The 24842-nt window shown below is 39.6% G+C and overlaps 1 protein-coding gene across 2 annotated transcripts; it reads right to left on the bottom strand.

The window, feature by feature from the left end:
- PLRG1 (pleiotropic regulator 1) lies at positions 10147–24781 on the bottom strand. 2 transcript variants are annotated; one of them, XM_021395533.1, is made up of 14 exons: positions 24675–24781; positions 23124–23230; positions 22774–22916; positions 20905–20998; positions 20314–20404; positions 20023–20124; positions 19320–19412; positions 18822–18971; positions 18605–18706; positions 18049–18151; positions 17460–17568; positions 16804–16943; positions 14001–14194; positions 10147–13006 (listed from the first exon to the last, which is right to left on the bottom strand). In XM_021395533.1, the coding sequence occupies exons 1-14, from the start codon at positions 24681–24683 to the stop codon at positions 12947–12949; spliced, it is 1497 nt and encodes a 498-aa protein (XP_021251208.1). In that variant the 5' UTR covers positions 24684–24781; the 3' UTR covers positions 10147–12946. The 2 variants fall into 2 exon arrangements, with proteins under 2 accessions (XP_021251208.1, XP_021251209.1); XM_021395534.1 differs by having other exon boundaries at positions 24637–24743.

The raw sequence follows: 24842 nt of genomic DNA on the forward strand, positions 1-24842 counted from the left end.
GCTGCCCCACCAGCGGGGTTCGCTGTGGGAGTTCAGCCTGGAGTATGCAGTGCATGGAGAAAGCATCAGCTCTGCACATCTCCAGGTGTTCCATTATTTGTAGTTCCCCAGGCAGACATATATTGATTTCAGCAACACCTCTTTGAAGGAGTGTCAGCTGCACAACATACTTGCTGGTGAGTTCTGTGACAGTCACAGTGACTATAATAGAAAGCTATGTGTGGAACTGGTTTTCTTAGAAACACAGTGAAATGCAGCTATGAGTGATGGTTCTACTGGGAGCCATCCTTTCACTCCTGGTCACAAAGTGCTTTGCAGAGCTCATTTTGCTGCAGAACAGGTGCTTGAGTACTCACTAATCAACAATCATTTGTGGCCAGAACCTGACTGGGAATAACATATCTGATGGTGCTTTCTGAGGTAGGAAGGGCTTTCATGCTGCTTTGAGAGCTGTGGGGCTACAGGTAGCAGAAGCAGCAGCTGTTGTTTCCTTTTAGTTGCAGATGCGCCACTGTGCCTTTGCTCCCTGTGTGGATTGGGTGTTGCTGTTGCCCTCAGATATAAACATCCAAGTAAGATTACCCAGACTGATATCCCAGAGAGGCTGTGGATGCCCCATCTCTGGATGTGTTCAAGGCCAGGCTGGATGGGGTCCTGGACTACCTGGTCTAGTACCAGATCTGGAGGTTGGTGGCTCTGCCTGTAGCAGGGGGGCTGGAACTTGATGATCCTTGGGGTCCCTTCCAACCCAAGCCTTTCTATGATTCTATGATTGATGCTCATTCAGGTTTTGATATTCTATTCATTTATATAGAGAGAGACATATATATTTAGTTTATAAGCTTAGCCACATATTTTATTATTCTAGCAATAACAGTTATCCAAAACCTCTTTTTTTTATTGCTCTTCACTCCCTCATGTGGTTTGCAATACAGGTCACAACAAACACCTTGTAAAGCAATCTTTAAAATAGAAGCAAAGCTGCTTTCCTTTGCTGTTACTCTGATGAACTGGTGCAGATTTGAAGATCCCCCTGAGATGGAGCAGAGTTCACCCTGTGGGGCCAGGCAGTAACCACTCCCAAAGCTAGCAGCTGAAACGTCAGCAGAGTTCAGCCTGCAAACATGACACAAGCTTTAGGGATGACTGTGACAGGATACCATGGGTAGAATCCATTTTCTACCACTTAAGAATAGATGCCTAATAGAAAGGTTCCCTTTCAACCCCAACTTACAGGGCTTCGGGCAGGAACTTTTCCATGTGATATGTGGGTCACCCTGAAAGTAATGCCTCCTATTTATTTCCACAGAAACTGCAACAGATACAAAGAGCACAAGAATGCTATTTGATAGAGCAAACTCTCAGCTACAAAACTGTTTTTTCAACATAGTCAAGACCATGAGCTATGCATTTTCACCAGCGATGAGCAACAGCCTGCAGTAGTGGGGAAGACCCATTGTTGCTGTCGCCACTGCTGAAACACACCACCCACCCTTATCTACCCACTGTGCAGGTTCACGACATTACCCAGCCCTGGGCACCGTGCTGTGGAGCTGACGCCCTCTGGAAGCTGGGAAGTGGTGGATGTTTGCATAGCTTTTCGCAGCAGGTTTGTTTTTGCTGGCAGCTGGGAGCAAACTGCTGGTGAGCGCAGTGCTGGTGGAGCACCTCACAGGTTTGGACAGGCACCCATTTTTACCATGTGTGACAATACATTTGTGCAAATCCTAACTAATGAATCGTGTTTGCTTGAAAGTAAGCCAAGACCAAATGCTGGTGATGTAAATTGATTGTCTGTTTTTATGTAAGGCATACAATAGCATCTAAAAGCAGTTTTCTTGCAGCTTCATTGGCCACTTCATGTCTGTAGGGGGACATCTTGTTTTTATGGTGCTTTCAGCAGTTTACCCAAAGTCTTCTTCCTTTTTTTGCAGAATCCATCTTTACAGAACCTTTATGAGACTGAAAAACAGTGTTATCACCATCCCATACTGGGGAGTGCATGCAAATGTTAAATCATTCATCTGTAGGGCACATTTACATCAAGCAATGGGCAGGGAACCCTGAGGCAGCGCCAACCTTGCTTGCAGCTGGTGAGGGTGCCAGCCCTGAGGTAGCAGGCCGAGGGGCAGGTGAAGGGCCAGACAGCTAACCTCTGGGTTACTCACCTGCTGACTTCATTACCTTTAACTGTTTATGGGTTGTAAAGCATATGTCATTCAGCAGTGGGTACAGAGACCAGCACTTGCATTTCAGAATGAACCAACAAGGATAGGAAGAAGCTTCACGAGCCCTTAAGCAATAAATTTTGGTAGAGTATTTAGAGGGAAAAGGAAGACTGCAAGGCATCTGCAAAAGCAAAGCAATGCTTCTAATACCATATCCATACATGCCCTAGCATGGGGCTACAGCAGCAAGAAAATAGGGCAAGACTAAACTGATAGAGCTAATTTGGGCAAGAGCTGTCTGTGTGCCCAGCTCACCATTTTTTCCTGCCTGATTTGGCTCCCTCAATTCTGAATTCCAGTGTCAAAGGCTCCACAGCTGCTTCTTTCAAAATAACATAGAACATTGCTTTGCTGAGCAGTGGTGGATGGCAATACTGAGCAAACTAAACTGGATTCCTGAACCCATTCCTCTGAAGAGGTTGTGCCACGGGGGATGTCCCCTCCCAGTACCAGGGTCCTGCATCTCAGTCATACCTTACATCTGGGGCAGTGCTTTGAGGATTAGACGAGCACACCTATTCCTAAACACACTTTTCTTCCTAACGAGCTACTGTCCTTTCTTAGCACATTGAGAAGAATTACTAATATGCTTTTTCAGGCTTTGCCAGTAACACAAATAGGAGACTCTTAAGAGGAACTGTAAAATGTGTACGTGCAGCACAGTACCCAGTGGACGGGAAATTCAAGATGCTGAGAAATCCGGTGCTTTGCTGACTTTGGGTCATGCTCAGGCCATCCTGAAGAAAGGGACCAGTGGGTCCAGATACCTCCACCATTGGGTTGGTACCACCTGGTAGCACCATTAAGGTTGGAAATGGCCTCTAAGGTATTTAAGTCCAACTGTTCACCTACCATCAATATTGCACACTAAGCCATGTCTCTAAGTACCATATCCATACATTTCTTGAATACCCCCAGCAACAGTGACTCCACCATCTCCCTGGCCAGGCTGTTCTAATGCATCACTGCTCTTTCTGAGAAGTTTTTTCTAATATCCAACCTGAACCTCTCCTGGTGCATCTTGAGGCCATTCCCTCTCATCGTATCGCTGTTAGCCAGTGGAAGAGACCAACCTGACCATCGCCCTTCCCCTGACCACTGCCCACCACCTTTGTCATTTCTGCAATGGAAGTGCAAAGGCAAATAATTGTGCAGGACAAATTATGTTGTCCCCACAGTAAAATCTGGATGTTTTCATCTTGGGCTCCATCTTCAGTTAATTAGTGTAGTGGTGAGGAAGGTGGAGGTGACCATGGGAGCCGCTGGGGCTGCCATTGCGTTTCTAGGACTGGGAGCAGCTCGCAACCTCCTTGCTGATGCTAAAGAAAACAACACACATGCAAGTGTCCCCACAAGGCTTGCTATAGGTTCTCTCTCAGGCTCAAAGCTCAGTTTACACCCATAGAAAAAAAACATATTGCCAGCATGAGCTCATGACACAGTGATCTCTCTCTGAGCGCTCATTCTGGCGCACGCACTTGGAACAGTCTGTATTTTTTCTGCAGCTCAGTTGTGTGATATTTCACATCACTCTTCATCAAAAACCAGGAGGGGTCCATATTATGACGGAAAGAGAAAAATAACAGTGGTTTTAATTTAACATGCATTTCTTTTATGAGAAGGCTTTTTAAATGACAGCCACGGTTCTTATTTTCATACACAACAAAATTCCTTGATTAATGCATTCTCTGTAAGGGGAAGAGTTCAGGTCTGTATTTTCTCCTTTCCTCTTCTCTCTGTCACAAAATAACTGCTTCTGGTTGTTGACACAGGCTGTCAGAGCTCAACTGCACTAAACAGATTGTTGGCAGTGAGCGGGAAGGTAAAATGAATTAATGGACACAGAAATAACACTCTACATCTTTGAAAAGAGCCCTTTGTTTGTGAGTCCTAATGCTCTTTGCAGATGTGGACAAGTTGGGCTTTGTGGCAGTCCTGCTGGCAGTGGAACACAGCGTGCAGGCTTCGTTCCCCAGCCCAGAAGGCACCTGATGTGCCCCAGCTCAGATAGAATGCCCCTGATTCAGAACCCCTGAAATCAGTCACAGGATTTCCTGTGACTTCAAAGGTGTTCCAAACTGACAGAAAGAGAAAACAACTCATGACCCTCAAATCTCTCTTCTAATTGCTGTTTTAGGCTACTCCCCTTCCTTCTGTTTTAGAGTGGACTTAAACCAGAGCATCAGCCAAATCATGATAATTTGTAACAAGACAACATAAGAGAACCTGTGTTTGCTAATATTTTCCAGAAAAAAATCATATTGCAAGGACAGATCATAGCAGTTTGTGACCAAGGAGCTGAAGTATCCCCACAGCCTTTTTTTCCCTGAGCACAGAAGTGCTTATCTGGAATCCAACTGTGTCTTTGGATTGTAGACTTGGAACAATCAAAAATAGAAGTGCTCAAAAGGCAAAAAGCATTCCCTTTGGTTTCTCCTCAACACCCATTCAGACAGCATCACCTCAGTTCCATTTAGATTCAACTTCAGGCATTTTCTTCCCATCTGTGCTCTTTTCTCAATTAACCTCTGTGCAATGCTCCTGCTGATGGATTATACAAAAGAGTAATACCAAATAAAGTATGTAGTGTTATATGTAAAGGCTCTCCAACCCATATCTTTTCCAACAACCCCAATATAAACAACAAAGATTGCTCCCTCCAAGGTAGAGAAGAAAAACCTTTACATATTCTCTACAGGGATTGCTTTAGTTCATTCATGAATTATCATAACATATAAAAACACATGTAAAAGATACTGGGTGAAATGCTGGCCTGACTGGAGTCGATGGCAAATCTCCCATTTACAGTAATGGGACAGGATTTCATCCCCTCAGTTCCAAAACAAGCCTTTTTTGCCCACATTTTTTTTTGGATATTCAGAGTGCCTGTTAGGCAGATGCTCTGTATTTGCTCAGCAGCTGAAGACAGTCATTCTCTTTCCTAAAAACCCTGACCTCTCTCCCTACCAGAAAACAGACCTGGAATAGCTTCTTCAGAAAACAATACCAAATTGTCAGGATTTGTACTGCATAATCAGGGTTTGGCATAATCGAGTGAGCTCGCTGGCTTCTAGCCTTCCTGTTAATAATGTGTAACAGCATGGTTTGGGACCTGTCCTTTGCCTTTCCACCCATACGTGCCTCCGTGTCCAATTTCAAACACATTAAATTGTGGAACAAGGAATCAACTATTAAAAAAGAGTGTTAAGGAAAGGGAAACATATTGAAATTCCTCTCAACACCTACAATGGTAAACTCAGATCCAAAGCAGCCAGTTGATGGGGGGAGTTTTTGCATCCCTCAGTTCACATGGTTGTTTTGTGCCATTTGACATCTGTCAATAAGAAAATATTTGGGCTATACCTCAGTCTGTGGATTGATATTTATTTATCATCTTGAAAGAAAAGTTGAGGGCAGAAAACAATAAAGTGGTTTAGACAGGTGTTCAGGCTGAATATTGATCTCAGTTTGTCATTTTCTGAGCTGGGAAAGAATGTGAAAAAAACAACAGGACGTGAATGTTGTTAGAGCATTTTAAAAGACATGAAAACACCCCAGCCCAGCACTCCCAGCTTGTCCTTTTCCATCAGCCTCACCTAAACTACGATTAACTGATTGTAACTGAATATACTTTGAAAAATGAGACCACTCAGGATGGTAAAGATCAACTCTCCCCTGCTATTACTGTTACTAGAGGAGCTTCAAGGCACAGCCATACAGAATTTGCTGCAAAAACACTGGCAGAGAAAAGACATTCTAGAAAGTGCAGCCATGAGGACAATGTAACCATTTAATTTCCCCACAGGTGTATGTCAGACTGGATTTATCAACCTACAGGCTATGAGGCAAGGCTTATCTGTTGGCTTCAATCTTTGCAAAGAGGAAGAAACAGAAAATGGAAGGTCTTGATAGAGGAAGCTTTATAGCATGACATTTGGAAGGCTTGATCTATGGTCCCGCTTTTGTAGTGCATTTATAGGACTCAAAGAGCACATGAAAAATCTCACTTCAGAGTTATTTCTCAATACTCACTCTCTTCTGCACTCTGATTTTTTAAAAACACATGAAAAGAGTGTAAGGAAACTGACTGATAGGGATATTTAAAACAACTACAACAACAGTTGGACTTCATGATCTTGAAGGTCTTTTCCAACCTGAGCAATTCTATGATTCTAAAACAAACCCACAAAGATAATGCTGCTTCTAACCACAACGGTTGGATTGGATGATCTTATTGGTCTTTCCAACCTTAATGATTCCATGATTCTCTCCTTGCTCTTCTCACCTCTCACCCTCCTGTCCTCCAGGTTCCTCCAGTTCAGGACTCTCTGAGGGGACACATGGCAAAGCTGTGCTTACAATGGCAGAAGACCACCACTTCCTCGCAGTTTCTGTGTGCAGCACAAAGTGTATGAAAACATGTCAAATATGGCATGCAGTGAGCAATTCTGGCTCACAGGAGAGGAAGGAGACAAAGAAAAAGGAGTAAAATGGAAGAAAAAAAGTATGAGGCAAGAAGAGCAAATTGTCTTGCAACAACTTATCAGACCATTGAAGGAATGTGTCATTTTCTTTTTCATTTAAAATGCAATATTTAAGAATAATGCAAAATAAACTCTTGATATTAACTGAGTCAACTAATGAGAAACAAATGCACGGCTCCATTGAGCCAGATAATTGAAGGTAATTCTTTTTAATCAAAGGTGAAGTCTCAGAGACATTGCCTTTATCCTGTCTTGCTTAATGCCAATTTTGTTCCACATCTGTTGAGGGAAAAGGTGACTTTACATGAACTGCATGTGAGAATGTGCAGGAAAACCTTTGAACAAGAACCATTAAAAAAAAAAAGAAAAAAGTTGAAAGAAGATGAGGTTTCCTATTCTTGGCAAAATGCATTGTCCACGCTGGAACATTTCTAAATTCTACCACATATGACCTAGGTCCTGTCTAAACCAGAGGAACGCACCGCGTTAAAAAATGTGCGAGCTGACAAGCCTTACAACCAGGGCAGTGTGTGAACAGCATTACCCTAAGGTTGGGATGACAGCAGCTGTGTTATTTTAAAAAGCATTGGCTCCTAATGTTTAATTGTAAGGTGTCCCCTATGTATATGTAATCATCATCAGTTTTGTTTTTCACGTATATCTTGCTTCTCTCAGTATTGCTACCAGTTACCAGCACAGCTGTTTCAGTGAGCTGCCGCAGCTCAAACAAGCTGTGTAGGTTTACAGAGCAGCACATGGTCATTTATGTCCCAAGCCTTCATTTTCTTCCTCCCTGCCCTCTTCTGTTATTTCTTTGAATAGAAGGACAACATTCAGACTTGCTTCTTATGAAAAGTGGATGCAGATCATGTTCCGAAGAGCAGAAAAATCTCCTGTTTCCTAATTATGATCATTATTGATAGCATCCTCTCCATGATATTTTTTTTTTTTTTTAATAATCGCAGATATCATGCTATTGCAAAGCCTTGCCTGTCCTGGGATATCCCCGAGGCTGCAATTTTGCAAGATCTGTCTGCAATTTTGCAAGATGGTTTGCAAGATCTGTCCAATTTTATAACCTGCATTACCTACAACACCAGATCTTTTTACTATAGTATTCATAGCAAATATTTACAGAATTTAACAAATTAAGGATAATTGAAAGTAGCATATGAAAAATTAGAGACCGTTCCAACACAGAGGACAGCCTCTGAGAGCAGTTTCCCACCACAAAACAGCACCATCACATGGCTCAGCCACTGCGTTGCAGCAAGGTAGACAACCCACAGCGCGTCACAGTGCTGCTGGAGAACGTGAAGTTTTGCAGAACAGCTGAGGGCTTTTCAGGTTTCAGAAGGGAGAAGGACAGGACAAGACTAGGGGAAAAGTTTTCCACAATGAGGGCGCTGAGGCACTGGGACAGGTTGCCCAGAGAGGTGCTGGATGCCCTGTCTGTGGAGGACATTCAAAATCAGGCTGGATGGGGCGCTGAGCAACATGATCTGCTGTAGGTGTCCCACTGCAGGCGGGTTGGTCCGGATGGCCTTTAAGGGCCCTTTCCAACTCAAACAATTATACAATGATGGAAAAGGAAGGAAGGAAAGAAATTACCAGGTCATAACGAATCAAGCTGGAGATACAGGCCAGAGATATCTTCCAATGTCTTAGCAGTGTTCATTCCATTAGAGTTAATAGTTGCCTAAAAAAAATCAAGGAGAAATTGAGAACACTCCTTTAAAAAATGCACCCCCATAGACCTCAGGGCTGCATTACTGGAAAGCATATGGATGCTTTCTTCAGAGGTTAAAAGTCTGAAATGCACCGTGCCATGCTAAGCATGGTCATTTTCTGAGAGAAAAGTTGCATCACTGACCTGGCAACTGCATGTACCAACAGCACTATGAAACTGGAGAACACCAGGAGTGCAGGCTCTCATCTACAATACCTATTTAAAGGCCTTTTACAACCTCACCCCCGAACTAACAAAGTGGGTTTATTTACGATAAGCAATACCCTACTCATTTGTTTTAATAAGCAGCAAACATTGCATCTGTAATTTCATTTAGCTATCACGGTGAGTTTGGTTCACTGGTTATATTTATCCTGTTATACGCTGATTTAGAGCAGCATGGAATAATAAAACTCCAACAATGGAGTGTGCTGTTCCAAAATAGAACAAAGTCATTAGCAGAATTGATCGATTCCGGTAGATTTGCATTGCCAAGCTTTCTTAGAAAGAAACACGCTCATTATCATGTCACATGGGAAGAAGTGGAACGAGCAGGAAATAATTAATATACTTGCCGGACATGAAATTTGACTCATCTGGCAGCCTTGTTCAAATTTTTGTATGGAATTTTTCTATTCATACTCTATATTACTATATTGAGAGCAGATCTCTAGTCGTCAACGCAGGAAGCTTGCTTGTCAAGGGGATTTACTTGGAAAGTTAAGTCACATTAATATTTGTAGTATCTTCTACTAAAAAAAGACGCTGTTGGATGTGGCACACAAGTTTCTGATCGCACTAACTCCACTCTTTATCACAAGATAGTCTCCCAGCAGCAGTGTGTCCCAGCGGCATGAAGCTCTGCAGCTATGAGCTTGCATCGCTCCTTGGCTCCACCACCTGACTGGCAGAAAGAAGCTGACCTGGTGTCATATGGTATTCCTTACATTCCAACTTATGTTCAACTGAAAAAGATAAAGTGAGGCTGATTTTAAAGCTGTTCACACTGCAGAAAAAAAAAAAAACAATAAGTAAGTTGGCATCTAGAAACTTCCACGTTACCATCTAAAGCAAAGCAGAGTTTTATATATCTGTTAAAATATGAGCGCTGCTATACAGCAATTGCTAGGAGACATTCAAAAGAGCAAAGCCTCTTGGTTGGCCTAGGTGTCACTTTGCCAGAAAACATCATTTCCAACATCAAAACTCATGAATGCTTATGCTGATGTTCCACAAGTTTCTGACACATGCTAGACAAAGTTACAACTTTGAATGACTCGTGACCCAATTATTTTTATTTCCCTTTCTAAGCACAGAAAAAATGCAGGTAGGAGAGCATTCATAGAGGCAATTACATCGTAATTGTCCTGCAGAATTCATTTACAGAAGCTTACTGAAAGAGCAGTGAAGAATGCAGTCTCCTCTGTGCATCACCATTCTTAGAAGGATCACCTTTAAAAAGGAGACAGCTTCTCTTGGCCTTCATGCAGCCTTCAAACTCCCTGCAATCAAAGACTTATTTGCCTTCAAAGGAATGAAGCAATCCACTAACTATATATCCTGCTTAAGGAACATCTTCCACAGAAAGCCATCTTTACGCTAGTTTCAAATCCTGCTAATATAGCGTTACATTTTGTAAAACAAAACTGACCCCTTTGACTGGTCAGAATAACTGGCACAAGTGGGAAAGAATGACACAAAATCATATTGTACTGAAGGTTTTATTAATGGCTAAATTGCTGTTACTTGTATCAGGCACAGACTTCAATTCCTATCTAACAGGACAAACAAAATGGCTATTAAAGATTTACTTCTGTAAGCCTTTAGGTTGCCAAATACACACTGTTTTGCACAACTTTTGGGCTGCCAGCAAATGACAGCACTCTAGCTGCAGAGCTTACATTATATGCCTTATTATGCAGCAAAGAGTGATCTTGAAGTTTATCACTTCTACTGGTTACGTGTTTTTTAAAATTGTTACAGTCGAAAAAACCTATTTTCTTACTTCTCTGCAATTATGTACAGTATAAAACAAAACCCAATGTTTGTAGTAGAATTGTTTATGATTTGATCATATACAGGAGACATCAGATTTCACAAAACGCAACAATTTTCTGAGATGACACCACAATTCAAAATTACTTTAACTCACATTGCAGTGTGGCACTTACCAGAAGCATGAAAAATATATTTCAAGGATCACATTTTCCTTTACCTTATAACTATATGGACAAATCTAATCTTACCGTGTATCCTACACAATCAGATTTATGTCCATCAGCTCACCATCTTGGTTTACTTTGCACTACAGAAGCAGTTACATGAACTTTGATTTTTTTTTTTCAAATGAATCTTGATGTCTCAGATAATATTTACAGAAGCATATATGACATTATTCACATCAGTGGAAGAAAAAACAGCTAGTAAGGAAATGAACATGCAAATCAAATGGTAAAGAATACACCGAGGGAAAAAAAAAGTCACACTGAGAACTGGAACAGCATATTACAGAGCCAAAAGGGAAAAGTGCAATTCCAAACAACAGTGATACAGCCCTTCATTTGTAAACCACATCCCTACCAACAGCACTACAGAGAATGTTGTGGCAACCACTGCTCCTGTGCTAGTGGATTCCTTCAGGGAAGAAACAGTTTCTGTGGAAGAATTTTCTTCTCTTTTCTACGTGGTGAACAGTGGAAAAAATAATACCAGTATAGAAAAGATGTGCAAGAATGGAGCCAAAACCTCTAAGTTCCCTTTTCCTAAGTTATGAAGAGATACTTCTGTTAAAAACAAACAGACAACAAAAAAAATACCCTTTTTCAAGTTATTCCTATCCACATTGGTTTCCTATAGAAGATTAACTGCAAGCAAGAACATTCTATTTAACACCAAATGCTTCACGGATTTCTGGAACAAAGCATTAGCAACAGGTATAAAACACATATAGGCCATAACCTACTTTTTCCTCATTAAATCAATTAAAATGAAAACAGCTGTAACATGATGTAAAAATAGATTCATACTAGCAACCAAGTAAAAGGCAACTAATACAACCTGTGAATATCCTCTAAGCATTCTTTTTTTTTTTTTTTAAACAAAGAATAACCAGTATATTTTCCTCTATGCTCTAGGACAGCAAGAAAACTAATGCTGTATGAGAGAGAAACTGCAGGCCAGGCAGATCCCCAAAGTGAAGCAGGTTAAAGGGGCACTGCACATGCCACTGTAGTTCACCCTCTCCTTCCCACCTCCCCTTGAAACATCACTTCTAAACATCACAAGAAAATAAAACTTAATTTTTTAAATTCCTAAGTTATATTAAGAAAAATTATTATGGCTGTTCATAAAGCGAATGCTTGTTTTCAATCCATATTTCTAAAAATTTTCTATTTTTCATAATTCTAAGAACACCATCATTCCCATCTTTTCCTATTTTGTTCTCAAATGTAGCAATCCGAAGAACAAAAGTTTACTATGTGATGAAGAACAATACTGACACCAAAGATAAGCTGTAGAAAAGAGTACTAAATGGTTACTGCTTGTTGCATGACTGTAAACCAAATGAAACATCTGCACTTCAACCGCATTAGTAAACTTTCAGGATGTGTATATACATACATGCTTTTAATCCTCTGTAAGATCACAGGGAGACAAAAATAAATAAAATTAAGGCTGGAATGACTTAAGAGCTTTTCTTCAGACCTCAATTCTAGAAGTTCCCTGTAATTGAATGTCGTAAATACTCTGGATAACTGAAAGAAAGCAAGACAGGTGATTTATGAAGTCAATTGGTCCTAGCCCAGTGCTTACTAAGCAATATATTTTGACAGTGGCTCTCGTTATATAAGGTCCACTTCAAAATGAAATACAAGTGAAGATATGAAGTTGCATATGAAAGCTTTCCTAGGGAAAGAAACACTTGGAAGATCAATTTCATTCAATAACACAGCTTCTGTGGACTGCCAGTGTGGTGTTTTCCAAGGAAATTACATTATTACTGTATTCTCCTGTTTCTTTACTGGCTAATCTATTATTCTCTAATTTAGCATATATAACGTTCCATTACAGTATTTACTATGCATATAGACAGTAAACAACATTGCTCTAAAATCTGAAAGTGTCACTCAAGAAGTTTCCTGTAGATGGACTCCGTGGGTAAATTCACAGTTACTTTTGGAGTAAAGCAAGGGTCTTTCAGAAAACCTGGCCCACCAAAATCTTTTCAGACTCATGCTTAATAGATGCATATAAAAAAAATAACCACCTGCACATTTATCCTTTTCATTAACTATACATGCTCCACAAAGAAAAGGATGACAGCTGCAACCTGTTTTCTGGATCACACAACAAAGACAAAAAGAAAGAAATAAAATTTATTAGAAAACGCGCTGAAAAAGCAAGGACTTGCTGACTTCCTGCTCTGCTGTTGTAGGCAGAACATAATGTGACCAAAAGCTCTCAGAAAAACCAGAAAAAAATTACAGCACAAGTACGTTGCCGCATTAAAATCGCTTTCTCTTGATAATTTCTGGTTTCCAGCTGATAGGATGAGTTTCTTCAGTCTAAAAGGGAAGAAGAGAAGCCCCGTAAGGACTATTTTCAACTTGAGACTAATCTGTAATTAGGGTTTAGTCTAAAATACTACTTACATAGGATATATACTCTACGTCGTATGCAGCATTATAGTTACCTAATTCATTTACCCAAATTATAGTATAATTCCTGCCTGAAGGACATGACAGAACTTGTTCTGCCTTTTTTTTTTTTTCCCCCTTCATTTGACCAAAAAGTTGCCAGTAGTAGTTCAGAAAAAAACACCGTAGCGATCAAAGCACAGGAGCAGAATTTCAGAGTTAGTCCTTCCACTGACACACACAAGTTTTGGCAAATGTCACAGTGCCTACAGTTTGCCCAATAGCAAAATTAGTTGCTCCAAGTCTAATTCAATGCAACAATCCCAAAGTTGAATAAAAAAACTTTTAAAAACATAATAATTCTTTATACTGAAGATAAGCTTCGGTACATTATTTGTACTCTGAGAACCTACAACCTATTCTCCTCCACCTTGGTAAATGGACTCAGAGCTGAACACATCAGTTTGAATATATTCTACTTACTCTAAATGCTAGTGATTTGTCTTGGACAATTTTTAACCCCGATCATATATAGAAATACAAAATTCAAAATGTAATCTTACTAATTCACGTTTTAACGATTATAATCAAACAGCCCCCTAGTGCCTTCAAAACACAATATACACTTATTTTGGGTAGATGCAACCAAATTTCATCATAAAGGACTTGTGTAGAAGAGCTGATAGACATGCAACTCATTTGTTCTACAGCAGTCAATATGAAATTAGGAGGAGGCTGCTGTCCTCTTTAGATTTAGGCATACACATTCTTTTCAAATACTAATAAAACAGATTCAACAAGACTGCATACATGTTCCTTGTTGATGTGCCTAAAATCTATTTGAAAGCTGTTGATATTATGATATATGTTGATAATATGATATATTATTGATATAATATATTAAAAAGACACTTTGACATACCGCAGTATCATCTTCTTTATATACTTTTATGGTTTTATCAGCTTCAGCAGTTAGCAATCTGCTTTCTGACTGGTCAAAAACACAAGCAAATATTCCTGATTCACTGTCCAAAGAGCCTGGCTGTACAGCTGCATGTACTCTCTGGAAATTGTATCCAGTTCTCCAGTCCCAAAGATGCATAGTACCATTATCAGCTAAAAAAAAAACCCAAAGCAAACATAATTAGTATTTCTACCATTTCTAAAAACAGTCTCATGAACAAGTTCCTGCAGCCGCTTCTCATAACTTTTGTTTATAGTCCCTTCACCAGTTTCATTGCTCTTCTCTGCACATGTCTGAGCAACTCAATAACACTCTTGAAGTGAAGAGCCCACAACTGAAAGCAACATTCAAAGTACAACACAAAATCGTAGATTTGTTTGAGTTGGAAGGGACCCTTAAACACTACCTAGCCAAACTCCCCTGCAAATAACAGGGGATAGAACAGGAGAAACAAGATCTATAGCTACATCAAGTTGCTCACAGCCCCATCCAGCCTTGAATGCCCCTAAGGACAGGGCATCCACCTCATCTCTGGCAAACTGTTCCAGAGCCTCACCACCCTTATTGTAACAAATTTCTTCCTTATATCCAATCTAAATCTTCCCTCTTTTAGTCTGAAACTATTTCCCCTTGTCCTACTACAACAAAACCAGCTAAAGAGACTGTCCCTTCTTATAGCTCCCCTTTAGATACTTACTGAAAGGCCACCCTCAGGTCTTCCCAGAGCCTTCTCTTCTCCAGGCTGAACAGCCCCATCTCTCTCAGCCTGTCCTCACTGGGGAGGTGTTCCATCCCTTGGATCATTTTTGTGGCCCTTCTCTGGACACGCTCTAACAGATACACATTTCTCTTGTACCAAGCACTGCACATGTAGACACAGTACTCCAAGTGAGGCCTCACCAGTGCAGAGCAGAGGGGCAGGATCATCTCCCTCAACCTGCTGGGCATGTTTCTTTTGATGCAGTCCAGGATACAGGTAGCTTTCTGGGCTGCAAGTGCATGTAACATCCTGTGTTTCCCGTCTGCTGTTTTTCTTCGCTAAGAAGGAAGACTGATCTTGTTTAGGTAGGCTGGTGAAGCTTCCTCAGAATCTCGTTCCATTTTGAATCGAATAACCCACAAGGCAATTGCAGTACCTTGCTTTGGAAGCAAATAAAGGACTGGTACTCTGAATGTTAAGTTCCCTGTTCAGTAGCTCCATTAAAATTGAGGTATCATGCCACCAAGAAAATTACGGACATTAAGGAACCTGTTAATGGGACATATGCCTAATGGTTGCATAGGTTTTATTTCAAATACCAGTCTAAACTACTGTTGCTGTAACTGCTAGTAGCATCAGGATATTCATAGTAATCTGAAGTCTGCAATTGGAAGGATCATCTCAATGCAATTTTTCAATTAAAAAACAATTTTACCCCAACAGCATTATCTAACCAAACCAAATCTACTAAAGCTTCCATTTCTCCACAGTTGCCAGCTAGACAAGAAATCTGTATATTTCAAGAGGGTGTTACCAAGGTAAGACACTCTAAGGTAACCTCAGCTTATTTAAATTCAGCCTGAACTTCTTTAAAGTTGCTGTAAATAGCATGGAGGTGTGGAAGGGGATGTAGATAACATATTTTAATTTTTAAAAAAGTCAAAGATAATCACTAAAATAAGTTTTTGTTTGTTTGTTCAGTGTGAAGAAGTAACAGGTTTTTTGAAAGCCTCAACAGCTACTAACACAGAGGTCCACAAGAACCTTTCAGAAATGCCTTCAAAATAATGCAGAATCAAATATGAGATCAGTCCAGTATTTGTTAAGAGTTCTTGCTCTCACTATGAATACACCAACTGCCAAATAGACCTCTGACAGGATTTTAAAACTCAGGGTCTCCTTCATACACACTTAAAAACATAACCATAGTAGACTGACAACATAATTAGCTATCTGCTAATTATATTAGCATCTGCTTAATGTATTTACATTTAACTCCACAACTACATGCCACACTGTATCAAATGGGATCAAACTCAGTTTGAAACAATGAGCCATAACTGAGCTGTTCTAAGAACTGTTGCTTTTTGTTCTTCTCTGGTTACAAACAGAAATGCTTTTCTCAAGTATCTGCTCCTGAAAAACTCATGAAACTTGTCTTTAAACTGAACTTTCTATCGCATCATAAAGTGAATTGAGTCTTGTTTACAACTAACCAAAAGATTGGACAAACAAAACCAAGAGGTAAAAGCTCAGGCCCTGCTACTAATTTAGAGCAATGTAATATCACCTCTTAATGTACTTTGGTACACATTCAAGAAACTTTGAGACAACAGAACCAATGTATGCAAGCAACTCAAGGATGAGTTCAGATTTAAACAGCACAGCAAGCTTTCTACATCCTCTATCCATTCTCACTGCCTCAACATGTCACTAACAGAGCAGCCAATGAGAAAGATGCGTCCCAGTCAGCTTCCAATTTCCAGTCTTCTCCTGAGGGGATACTACCAATTCAAACTCATGAGATCACATAGGATGGACTCTGCAGACTTGTAGCAAGTGGGAAAAATATAAGACTTCAGATTCCTTTCAGACACATTTTTGGGCACGCAGCACCAAAAAATGTAAGGGACTCTGCTTCCTGCAAAATGAAGCTGTAGGCTATAGCAGGTTCATAAGCCCAGGACAGCTAAGGGAACATCTTGACACTAAGGACCTTCAGTCATATGTACATTGTGAGGAGTGAGTGGGAAGGAATACGAATGTGCATTTCTCATTTACCTCCTGAGACCAAAACTCCATCTGAATTTACAGTCAATGTGTTGATAATAGCATTGTGACCAGAGAGGTTCTGAATGAAGTTTCCATCTGGGAATTTCCACTGCTTAATGTTATCTGGAGAACCAGATGCAAATGTATAACTGAAAGAAAAAAGCACAGTATATTAAAGATATTTTTATTTTTTTAAGGCTACTCAGATTGAAACATCTTGTGCAATGAAGCACATAGTATAAAAAAATCACTTTGTATTAATCACCGCCTCCTTTAGCGTTATTCACACCTGTGAAATTTTACAAAAATGCATCTCTTTCTGCTAATAATCATTCAGTTACATAATTTATCATTAGCTTTATTGTGCCCAGCGTTGCTGATTTTTCAAGGAACATGTCAAAGCACATGCATAAGAAATTCTGTGGACTACAATACATTCTGGATATGAGAACCAACACCTGGGAAGCCCAGTGCAGTAAAGGTGCTACACAAATAATTTACTGATATATACATTTTTTTAAGCATTTTATGCTTATTAGTTGTTGGGCTTTTTTTTTTTTTTCACATTATTATGTCTTGCTATTACTAATCAGGGCTTACATTGGCTTTCCAGCATCACTCGACGTCATGAATTATGTGAGGGTAAAAGCATGAGCAAAACTTACTGCCTTGGATGTAGTATTACTGCTCTTACAGATTTCTTATGGTTTGTTAAAGTAACACGAGTTTTTCCTGCCACTAAATCCCAGAGTCGTATGGTAGTATCATGACTGCCTGCAACGAAAAGAAAAAAAAAATCTATTTATTCTATCATTATTATTATTCTCATAAAGCAGACAAAACTTTGTACATGAGAAATACAAAATTGATATCTTTGTTAGGAAAGTATGACATTAATTCCATTTCTGAAAAGAAAGATACTGGGGTGTAATAATCTTTTTATACAGCTTGAAATTCAAAGAGAAGTACATAGTTCAGCAAGTCATTATTTTGACATATTGGAAAAGATGCTTTTAATTTAATTATGGCATGGGAAATGCAGAAAGACATTCAAACAATGCATAGCTATACTTCCTTACTTCATACTATTAATGGTATAATTAACCATTGCATGGCCAATTTTCAAAAGAAAGCTAATGAGAAATGAATTTAATAAATTAACAAAGAGAAAAGGCTTAAGCCTCACAGAAATACATGACAAATACAATTAAGATTTGGTTTATTATGATACTTGCGAAATCACGTACACTCTACCTGTAATAACTTGGGGTTCTGCAGCTTGGCACTTCACTGTTGCTACAGCATTTGTGTGTCCTGAGAGTGTGTGCACACTGGCTTTCGTCCTCACATCCCAAATCTATGAAATCACAGTAGAAAAAGCGAAGAGGCCAGGAAGGGTGCACATTTTATGCATTTTAGACACTGTAAGTGATCACACTAACTCCTTGCCATATGCTTAGGAACTAAAATACAGTATTTTAACTGTTTTGTTCACCAAACAGTTCATCACACAACTAACTGCCCCAGTGGGTAAATTTCAAGGGGAGCAGGGAGCCTACCTTTAAATTTCTAGGTATAAAATAAAACATAAAACACATGAAGTGATCCTGTGTATTTACAGAGTATATCTAGTAAATTAAGGCATAATTTGGAGTACAATTTTGGGGGTACAACTGAAGGCTTAGTTTTTTAATCTATGAAGGAAGACAGAGTTAACATGAACTGTCATATTTTAATATGTTAACAGGAGTTAAAAACACTAGTCCCCCTTCTACAAAAGTAAGATATTAAAACACAAAGTTATACTTACTCGTGCTGTTGAATCTCTGCTACATGTTACCAAGACATCTATTGTTGGGTGCAAGTCTAAACCATAGACAGCACTTAAATGACCATGGTAGTGTCTGATAACCTAGATGAATAAAAAAATACACGCTTTAATCAAATATTTAGAAGAATATTTCAAATGCTTTTATTTTTATATTTGCCACTACCAATTAATTCCAATTTAAGAAACTACAGCTTACCTTATTGTATTCAAGATCCCAGCATTTCACTTGTTTGTCTTCTCCACAGGAAAAGAGGTATGGACTTCTTGCACTTACTATGACGCCTCGTACAGTACTGATGTGCCCCGTCAAAGATAATTTCAACTTGCCACTGGCAAGGTCCCAAATCTGCACCAAAACAGGAATTTTGAGGTAGACAATTAAAAGCTACAGAGCAATAGTGTGGGCAAACAGTCCAGGTAAGACGCAGTAAGGTCAATTAACATTAAAAGTTACAGTAACTGAAATGTTTGCTCTCCAGCTACTAACATATAACAAATCAAATCTCAAGTATTAACAATACTCCACAAATTCTCTTCCATCTGTGACTACGAAGAGAAATATTTTGCAGTTCTGCAGCATCCTGTGTTTATCAACTGAGATGCTTTTTCCAAGGGTTAAAGAAATTTTTAAATATCAAGAAAACAAAAAAACCTCCAAAGCTTCATTTGCCAGTAACTTCTTCCAGCCTCTTACCTTAATAGTTCTGTCAGCAGAGCCAGTAACAAACCACTGATTTCCTGGTTCTACCGCAATACATCTCACCCAGCCCAAGTGACCACTGATAACCTTTGGAAAAAGAAAAAAAAATCCTAAATCTGAAATAATACCCACATATCGCTCAACATAACTTCCATTCTCCAACACTGGAATTTGTTAGTATTAGCTAAGAAACACATGCTCTGCAAAAAAAAAAAAAAAAAAAAAAATCAAATCTCAAACTAGATCTAAAGAGAGCTTGATTTTTATTTCTACTTTGGTTAAATGATGAGACTACTGGAAATTCACATGTTATACACCACACTTGGGAAACTTGCTATAGGGAAAGACTCTGCTCCTACAAAGAAGTTTCTACAACCAGAACACGATGCTTCAACACATGCAGTTTAGCAGACTGTACTGAAGTCTAATTTGTCTTAATTTCTATACAGAGCATAATCTAATGCTGTTGTATGCAGAATCAACACATATTCTTTTGAGCCCAAGTGTTTTTCAAAAAACTGCTTTTAGCAATTAGCTTTACACTTGACTAATACTACAGCATTCTGAAGATTTTTCTGAAGATTTATTTATATATAGAATTATAATTAGATGAACAGTGCTAAAACAAAACCCTAGTATGACTTAAATAATTCATACACTTTCACATTTGTGTTCACGTCATAAATTTGCAGCTTACTCTGTATAGTTTCCAAGGTGGATGCCACTGAGGCTTGGGCATGGTTGGAGCCTTCTTTGGTACTAATGCAGAATTTTTGTTTCCACCAGCTTCCATCATAGCCTGTAAATTAAGAAGAAGATTATACCTACCCATACTTCATAACTTATCTCTTCACATAAAATTTAAAACCTCCTTGCCCTGACATCTTAACACTGACAAAGTTTAGGGAGCAGGGAGATCTCCACACAAAGCAAAAATGAAACCGAAAGCACCTGCCAATATTTCACATTAAACATGCAACAAACTCACCACAGACATCCCAGGAGGTTGTGAACGCTCAGATATCCCAGCATGTCTGTAAATCTCACCCACACCAGCAGCTGTCCGATTTGTGTCCAACCTAGGTTGAATGAAAAGTCAACTGACTGAAACCAACTCTGTATTTTACAAAGTAAGTGATAAGGTATCACAGAGCAGTGTCTAGCTGAGTCTTGAACATCTCCAGAGATGGAGACTGCAAAACTGGGCAGCTTGTTCCAGTCTCCGATCAACTCAACACACAAAAAGTACCCACAAACCAAGCCCCTCTTTTTACCTTCTATCTAATCCAAATTCCCCATTCTCCACCTCTTGTCCATTGCCTCTAATGACATCCAAGAAAAAACACTCCTTACACCAAGATAATGCCTGACCACCCTAAAATCATATCATATAATAAAATGGCTTAGGTTGGAGGAGACCTTAAAGGTCACCTAGTTCCAATCCCCCTGCCATGGGCAGGCTTGCCAACCACTAGATCAGGTCTTTGAACGTTTTATGAAGTTGGATACTCAAAGTACTTTGTTTTGCCTTGTAATTCTCATAGATTACACAAATGTTAATGAAGTAACACAGCAGTACCTGGACTGAGAAGCAGGAAGTGCTACAGCTAAGGACTGAGCCGTGGATTCACTAGGCATCCTCTGGATCTTAGTGTCTGCTGTCAGAGCCACACCTTAAAAGAAACAACACAGCCAAAAAGACAATCATTACAAACAAAATTCAGGAAAATGTATTACGTAACACATTTACACACACACACCTGTGTACAAGGATGTATCGTGCACTTAGAAATTTTAAGTATGGTTGTTTAATGCTGTTTTTCACAGTGGAGTCGAATCTACAACAATTTTTATTTTAGTCCAAATCCATTCCATCACGACCCTACTACTTACAGAGCCACACAATTTCTAGAGTAGAAAATAGTACGATTCTGTCAGCAGAAATGAAACAAACTTACCTAGTAGTAGTTATGCTTTTTATCCAGCCTCAACCACTGTGAAACTCCAGACACCACAGAAACAATATTTTGTCAAGTATTTGTTGTCTTGTTCTTTTAGCACTATTTCTTACTATGCAGTCTCTATGTAACTGCAGATATCATAGGGCAGTGCAAGACTACGAAAGATTTAGTCCTAATGAGTTAGAATTTCAGACTTAAGCTTGTAATCTCTACTCTCATCCTAAGAAAAGCTTTAGGAAAAACAAACACAAACAAAAAAACCCAAAGACCCAAAACCAAAAGCCTCAAAGAATATCTTTGTATTGTATATTTGTATCTTTGTAGACTGGTGAATTTATTCCACTTTCAGTTCTCTATTTCTTTCCCTAGTCAATGTTCTGGCAGTTGACAAAGATAACATTCATGGGAGATGCCAAGGTTAAAACAACAAACAGCAACACAAAAACTCTTGATTTAAACCTGACATATCTGATTCAAACACAGAATTTTACTTGCCAGGCCCAGGTGGATATGGATGTGTACCAGTTATCACATACTCCAGTTCTCCTAAAGACCAGCATAATAATGCATTCAAACGAAGTTGAGTAAAACAGAGTAGGTCATGCAAAGCAGTAGAAACCAGCAATCACTTTTAATGTACTACACTTACAATCCTCATTACTTAAATCAGTTTTGTTTTGGTTATCTCAGATTTCTAGAGCTGAACAGTAAAATAACATTTTAAAAACAGTAGCATCATTTGTTACCAAGAGGGACAATCTCTCTCCCATGATAAAGACATGCATGCTGTCAAAGATGCCTTCGGAAGCAGATATTCGGGAAAAACAGCCAACTACACAAACAGAATGAGTGTCTGACATAAGCCACTCAAGGACAATTAATTGTGCCTGATACTGGAAAAGGAAAATGCAAGCACAAGTTTGTTTCCTTAAAATATTTTTCAGTCTATGTTTTCCAGTCACAAAATATTTTCAAAGAGAAGTATTTTGTACAATAAATCCTCAACTAAAATAAAAAGGCATTTGACATTCTTTAGAAGTTTCTATACAGATCAGTCCAATGCATACTCATTTTATACATAACCAAACCAAACCAGAGGGTTTTTCAACTAATGATTTTTCTGTTTTAAGAGTTGCACAGCTAAAGGAAGTCTGAACAAATAACATGAAACAAACAAAAATAAACAACAAAATAACATGTCCTCAACCATTATCAGCTTTCTAATACCCAAATACAACACACACATTACCTTAAAACTTGCTCATTTCACTAATGAGTTAAGTCTCCTACTATTTCCCCTGGAAAACTTTCTCCTTGTTCTGAATCACTTAACTCTTGTGACTCTAGCAAGGAAAGCACCAAAGAATGAAAAACAGGTATTTTCACTTCCTTCTACATCCGACAGATTAACAATGCAGTCTTCAGACAGAAGACTAGTGAAACTATGACAAAACACAGAACAAATACATCACTAGGAGTAAACAAACCTTCATTTCCAGAATACTGTTTATGTCCATAGGGATCTCCAGCGGATGGGCCTCCTTTCTCTCTCATGTTTTCTTTAAGAGTAGGCATGTGTAACACTGAGCCGTACTCAGTACGCAGCTTGACTGCCATCTTTACTTTGTGGCTGTTGGAAGAACAGAGCATAATCCTGATTAAACCCTGATTTATGAACTGTTATTGTTTTGAAATATTTACATTTCATACAGCTAACTTTACAACCTTCATGTTTTTTAATATCCTTAACACTACACTGTTAATTGTACTAAGCATCTGAACTTCCTACTTGGATGGAGCAATCACTAACAAGACAGAACTCAGCCACAGTACTCACCTTTCATCATCTAACGGTACAGGTTTGGCATTATCGGCTACAAACATATCATGGGTTCTCTTCAAAGATCTGAACACAAGCGTGTGCACAGAGTGCTTTTGGACTTCCTAAAATTAAGGAAAGCATATTTAAATTAATTCAGCCATGCTTAGATGAAAAACTGAAATCTGAAATATAAATTGAGTAGCAATTTCAGACTTAGAGATGATATAACCCCATTTACATCAAAGAAAACACTGCTACTCTTGGAGACTAAAAATTTAAGTATACTTGTTAGTTGTTTTAATTCAATGTCTACTCAAAATAAAAACCACTTTCTCAGAAACATAAAAATTTTACACTAACATCTACACAAATACATGAATACGTTTCTCTTTCATGCTTTCCAGGTGTTTTTATGTGTAAACAATAAAGTAACTGATTCTGAAAACACTCCTTTATTGCAGTACCTCCATAAAAATGAACAAAGGCAACTGTCAGTTTCCGCACAGTGTCACTCTATGTAAACACAGTGCAGTTTACTACAGGAAGTAATTTTGGGATCGAACAAGACAAAGCTTCTTATCCTTTTAAAATTAAAATAAATCATAGTTAACATCTCATTCAGGGCCAAATGAGTAGAATTTAAAGGTATTAACTTACATAGAATATTCGCTTAGCATCACATAATTCAGGTTTTAATTCTTATCTTCCTCCCAGGGCACAAAAAAATTTTAATTGGAATATGAGCCTCCTTCTCCAGTATACAACACTGAAACTCTCTGTACTTGTTCTGCATGTCACAAATAGCAGCAATAAACTCGAAGCTGTGTTAAGAACTTCTGGTTCTAGATATCAGTCAGCTGCCCAGCCTCCACACTCCATTACACTGAGATTTCCCCCACTATGCTCTTGGAGTTCTGCTTTCCTGCCCTGTACGGTATCGGCCCACTCATCGACCCACTCTGCCATACCTTATACTCCCCTAACTAAGTAGCACACATACAAAGCTTTTTGCTCAGGAAGTTCCTGTGAACTCCAGACATCAAATGAAGAAAAAAAGCATTTGCAATAGCGCTAGGAAGCTAGGAATTCCACGCAGCTGAAAAAAGAAACAGGAATTACAGTAGTAAATGACTGCTTATTGCAACAGGAGCAGTAGGTAACACAATACCTCCACAACAGGAGGTAAAATCTACCAGTATTTTTGAACAGTGATGACACTCTGTAAAAAAACTGTTATGTAGTGCAGCTGTTTGGTATCTTATGCCCTCCTACCAATAACATTTTGGTTACAGAAGAATAGAACTGTCTCCCGCTGCCTGCTACAGGCCCTCAGAGCCCGCGACCGCGCACCGCTGCCCGCAGACGGGCGAGAAGGCCCCGCTGGCCTTCTACGCGCAGCCCGCTATCCCCGGAGTGGCCTGGGCAGGCAGAGGCACGGCCGCGGACCATCCCCGCAGCGACACGGCGTGAGGGACCCTCAGGGGCCTGCGCACGGCTTGCACTTCGTTCTCACAGACCCCAGACTCACAGACTTCGCGAGCGTCGCGAACCCCCGTCAGTCCTCACCTCCACCATGGCGCCGTCACTGCCCGCTCCCCACCGACAGCTATGGAGACACTTCCGGCGCCTGCCTCGCGCCTCACCGGAAGTGACGTGAAGCGGGGCGCAGAAGGGGCCGGGTTGCGCGCCCCGGGGCGGTGCGGAGACGGAGAGTTCGGGTCCTACGGGCTGCAG

This window comes from Numida meleagris, chromosome 4 (assembly GCF_002078875.1).
Source record: "Numida meleagris isolate 19003 breed g44 Domestic line chromosome 4, NumMel1.0, whole genome shotgun sequence".
Taxonomy (NCBI): domain Eukaryota; kingdom Metazoa; phylum Chordata; class Aves; order Galliformes; family Numididae; genus Numida; species Numida meleagris.

Excerpts from the sequence above, each read along its gene's own strand:
- PLRG1 (XM_021395533.1), bottom strand. Across the intron at positions 20,125-20,313 it reads AACCTCCTGGGATGTCTGTG|GCTATGATGGAAGCTGGTGG; the intron begins GTGAGTTTGTTG and ends CTTAATTTACAG. Across the intron at positions 19,413-20,022 it reads CACCTTGGAAACTATACAGA|GTTATCAGTGGTCACTTGGG; the intron begins GTAAGCTGCAAA and ends CTTTTTCCAAAG.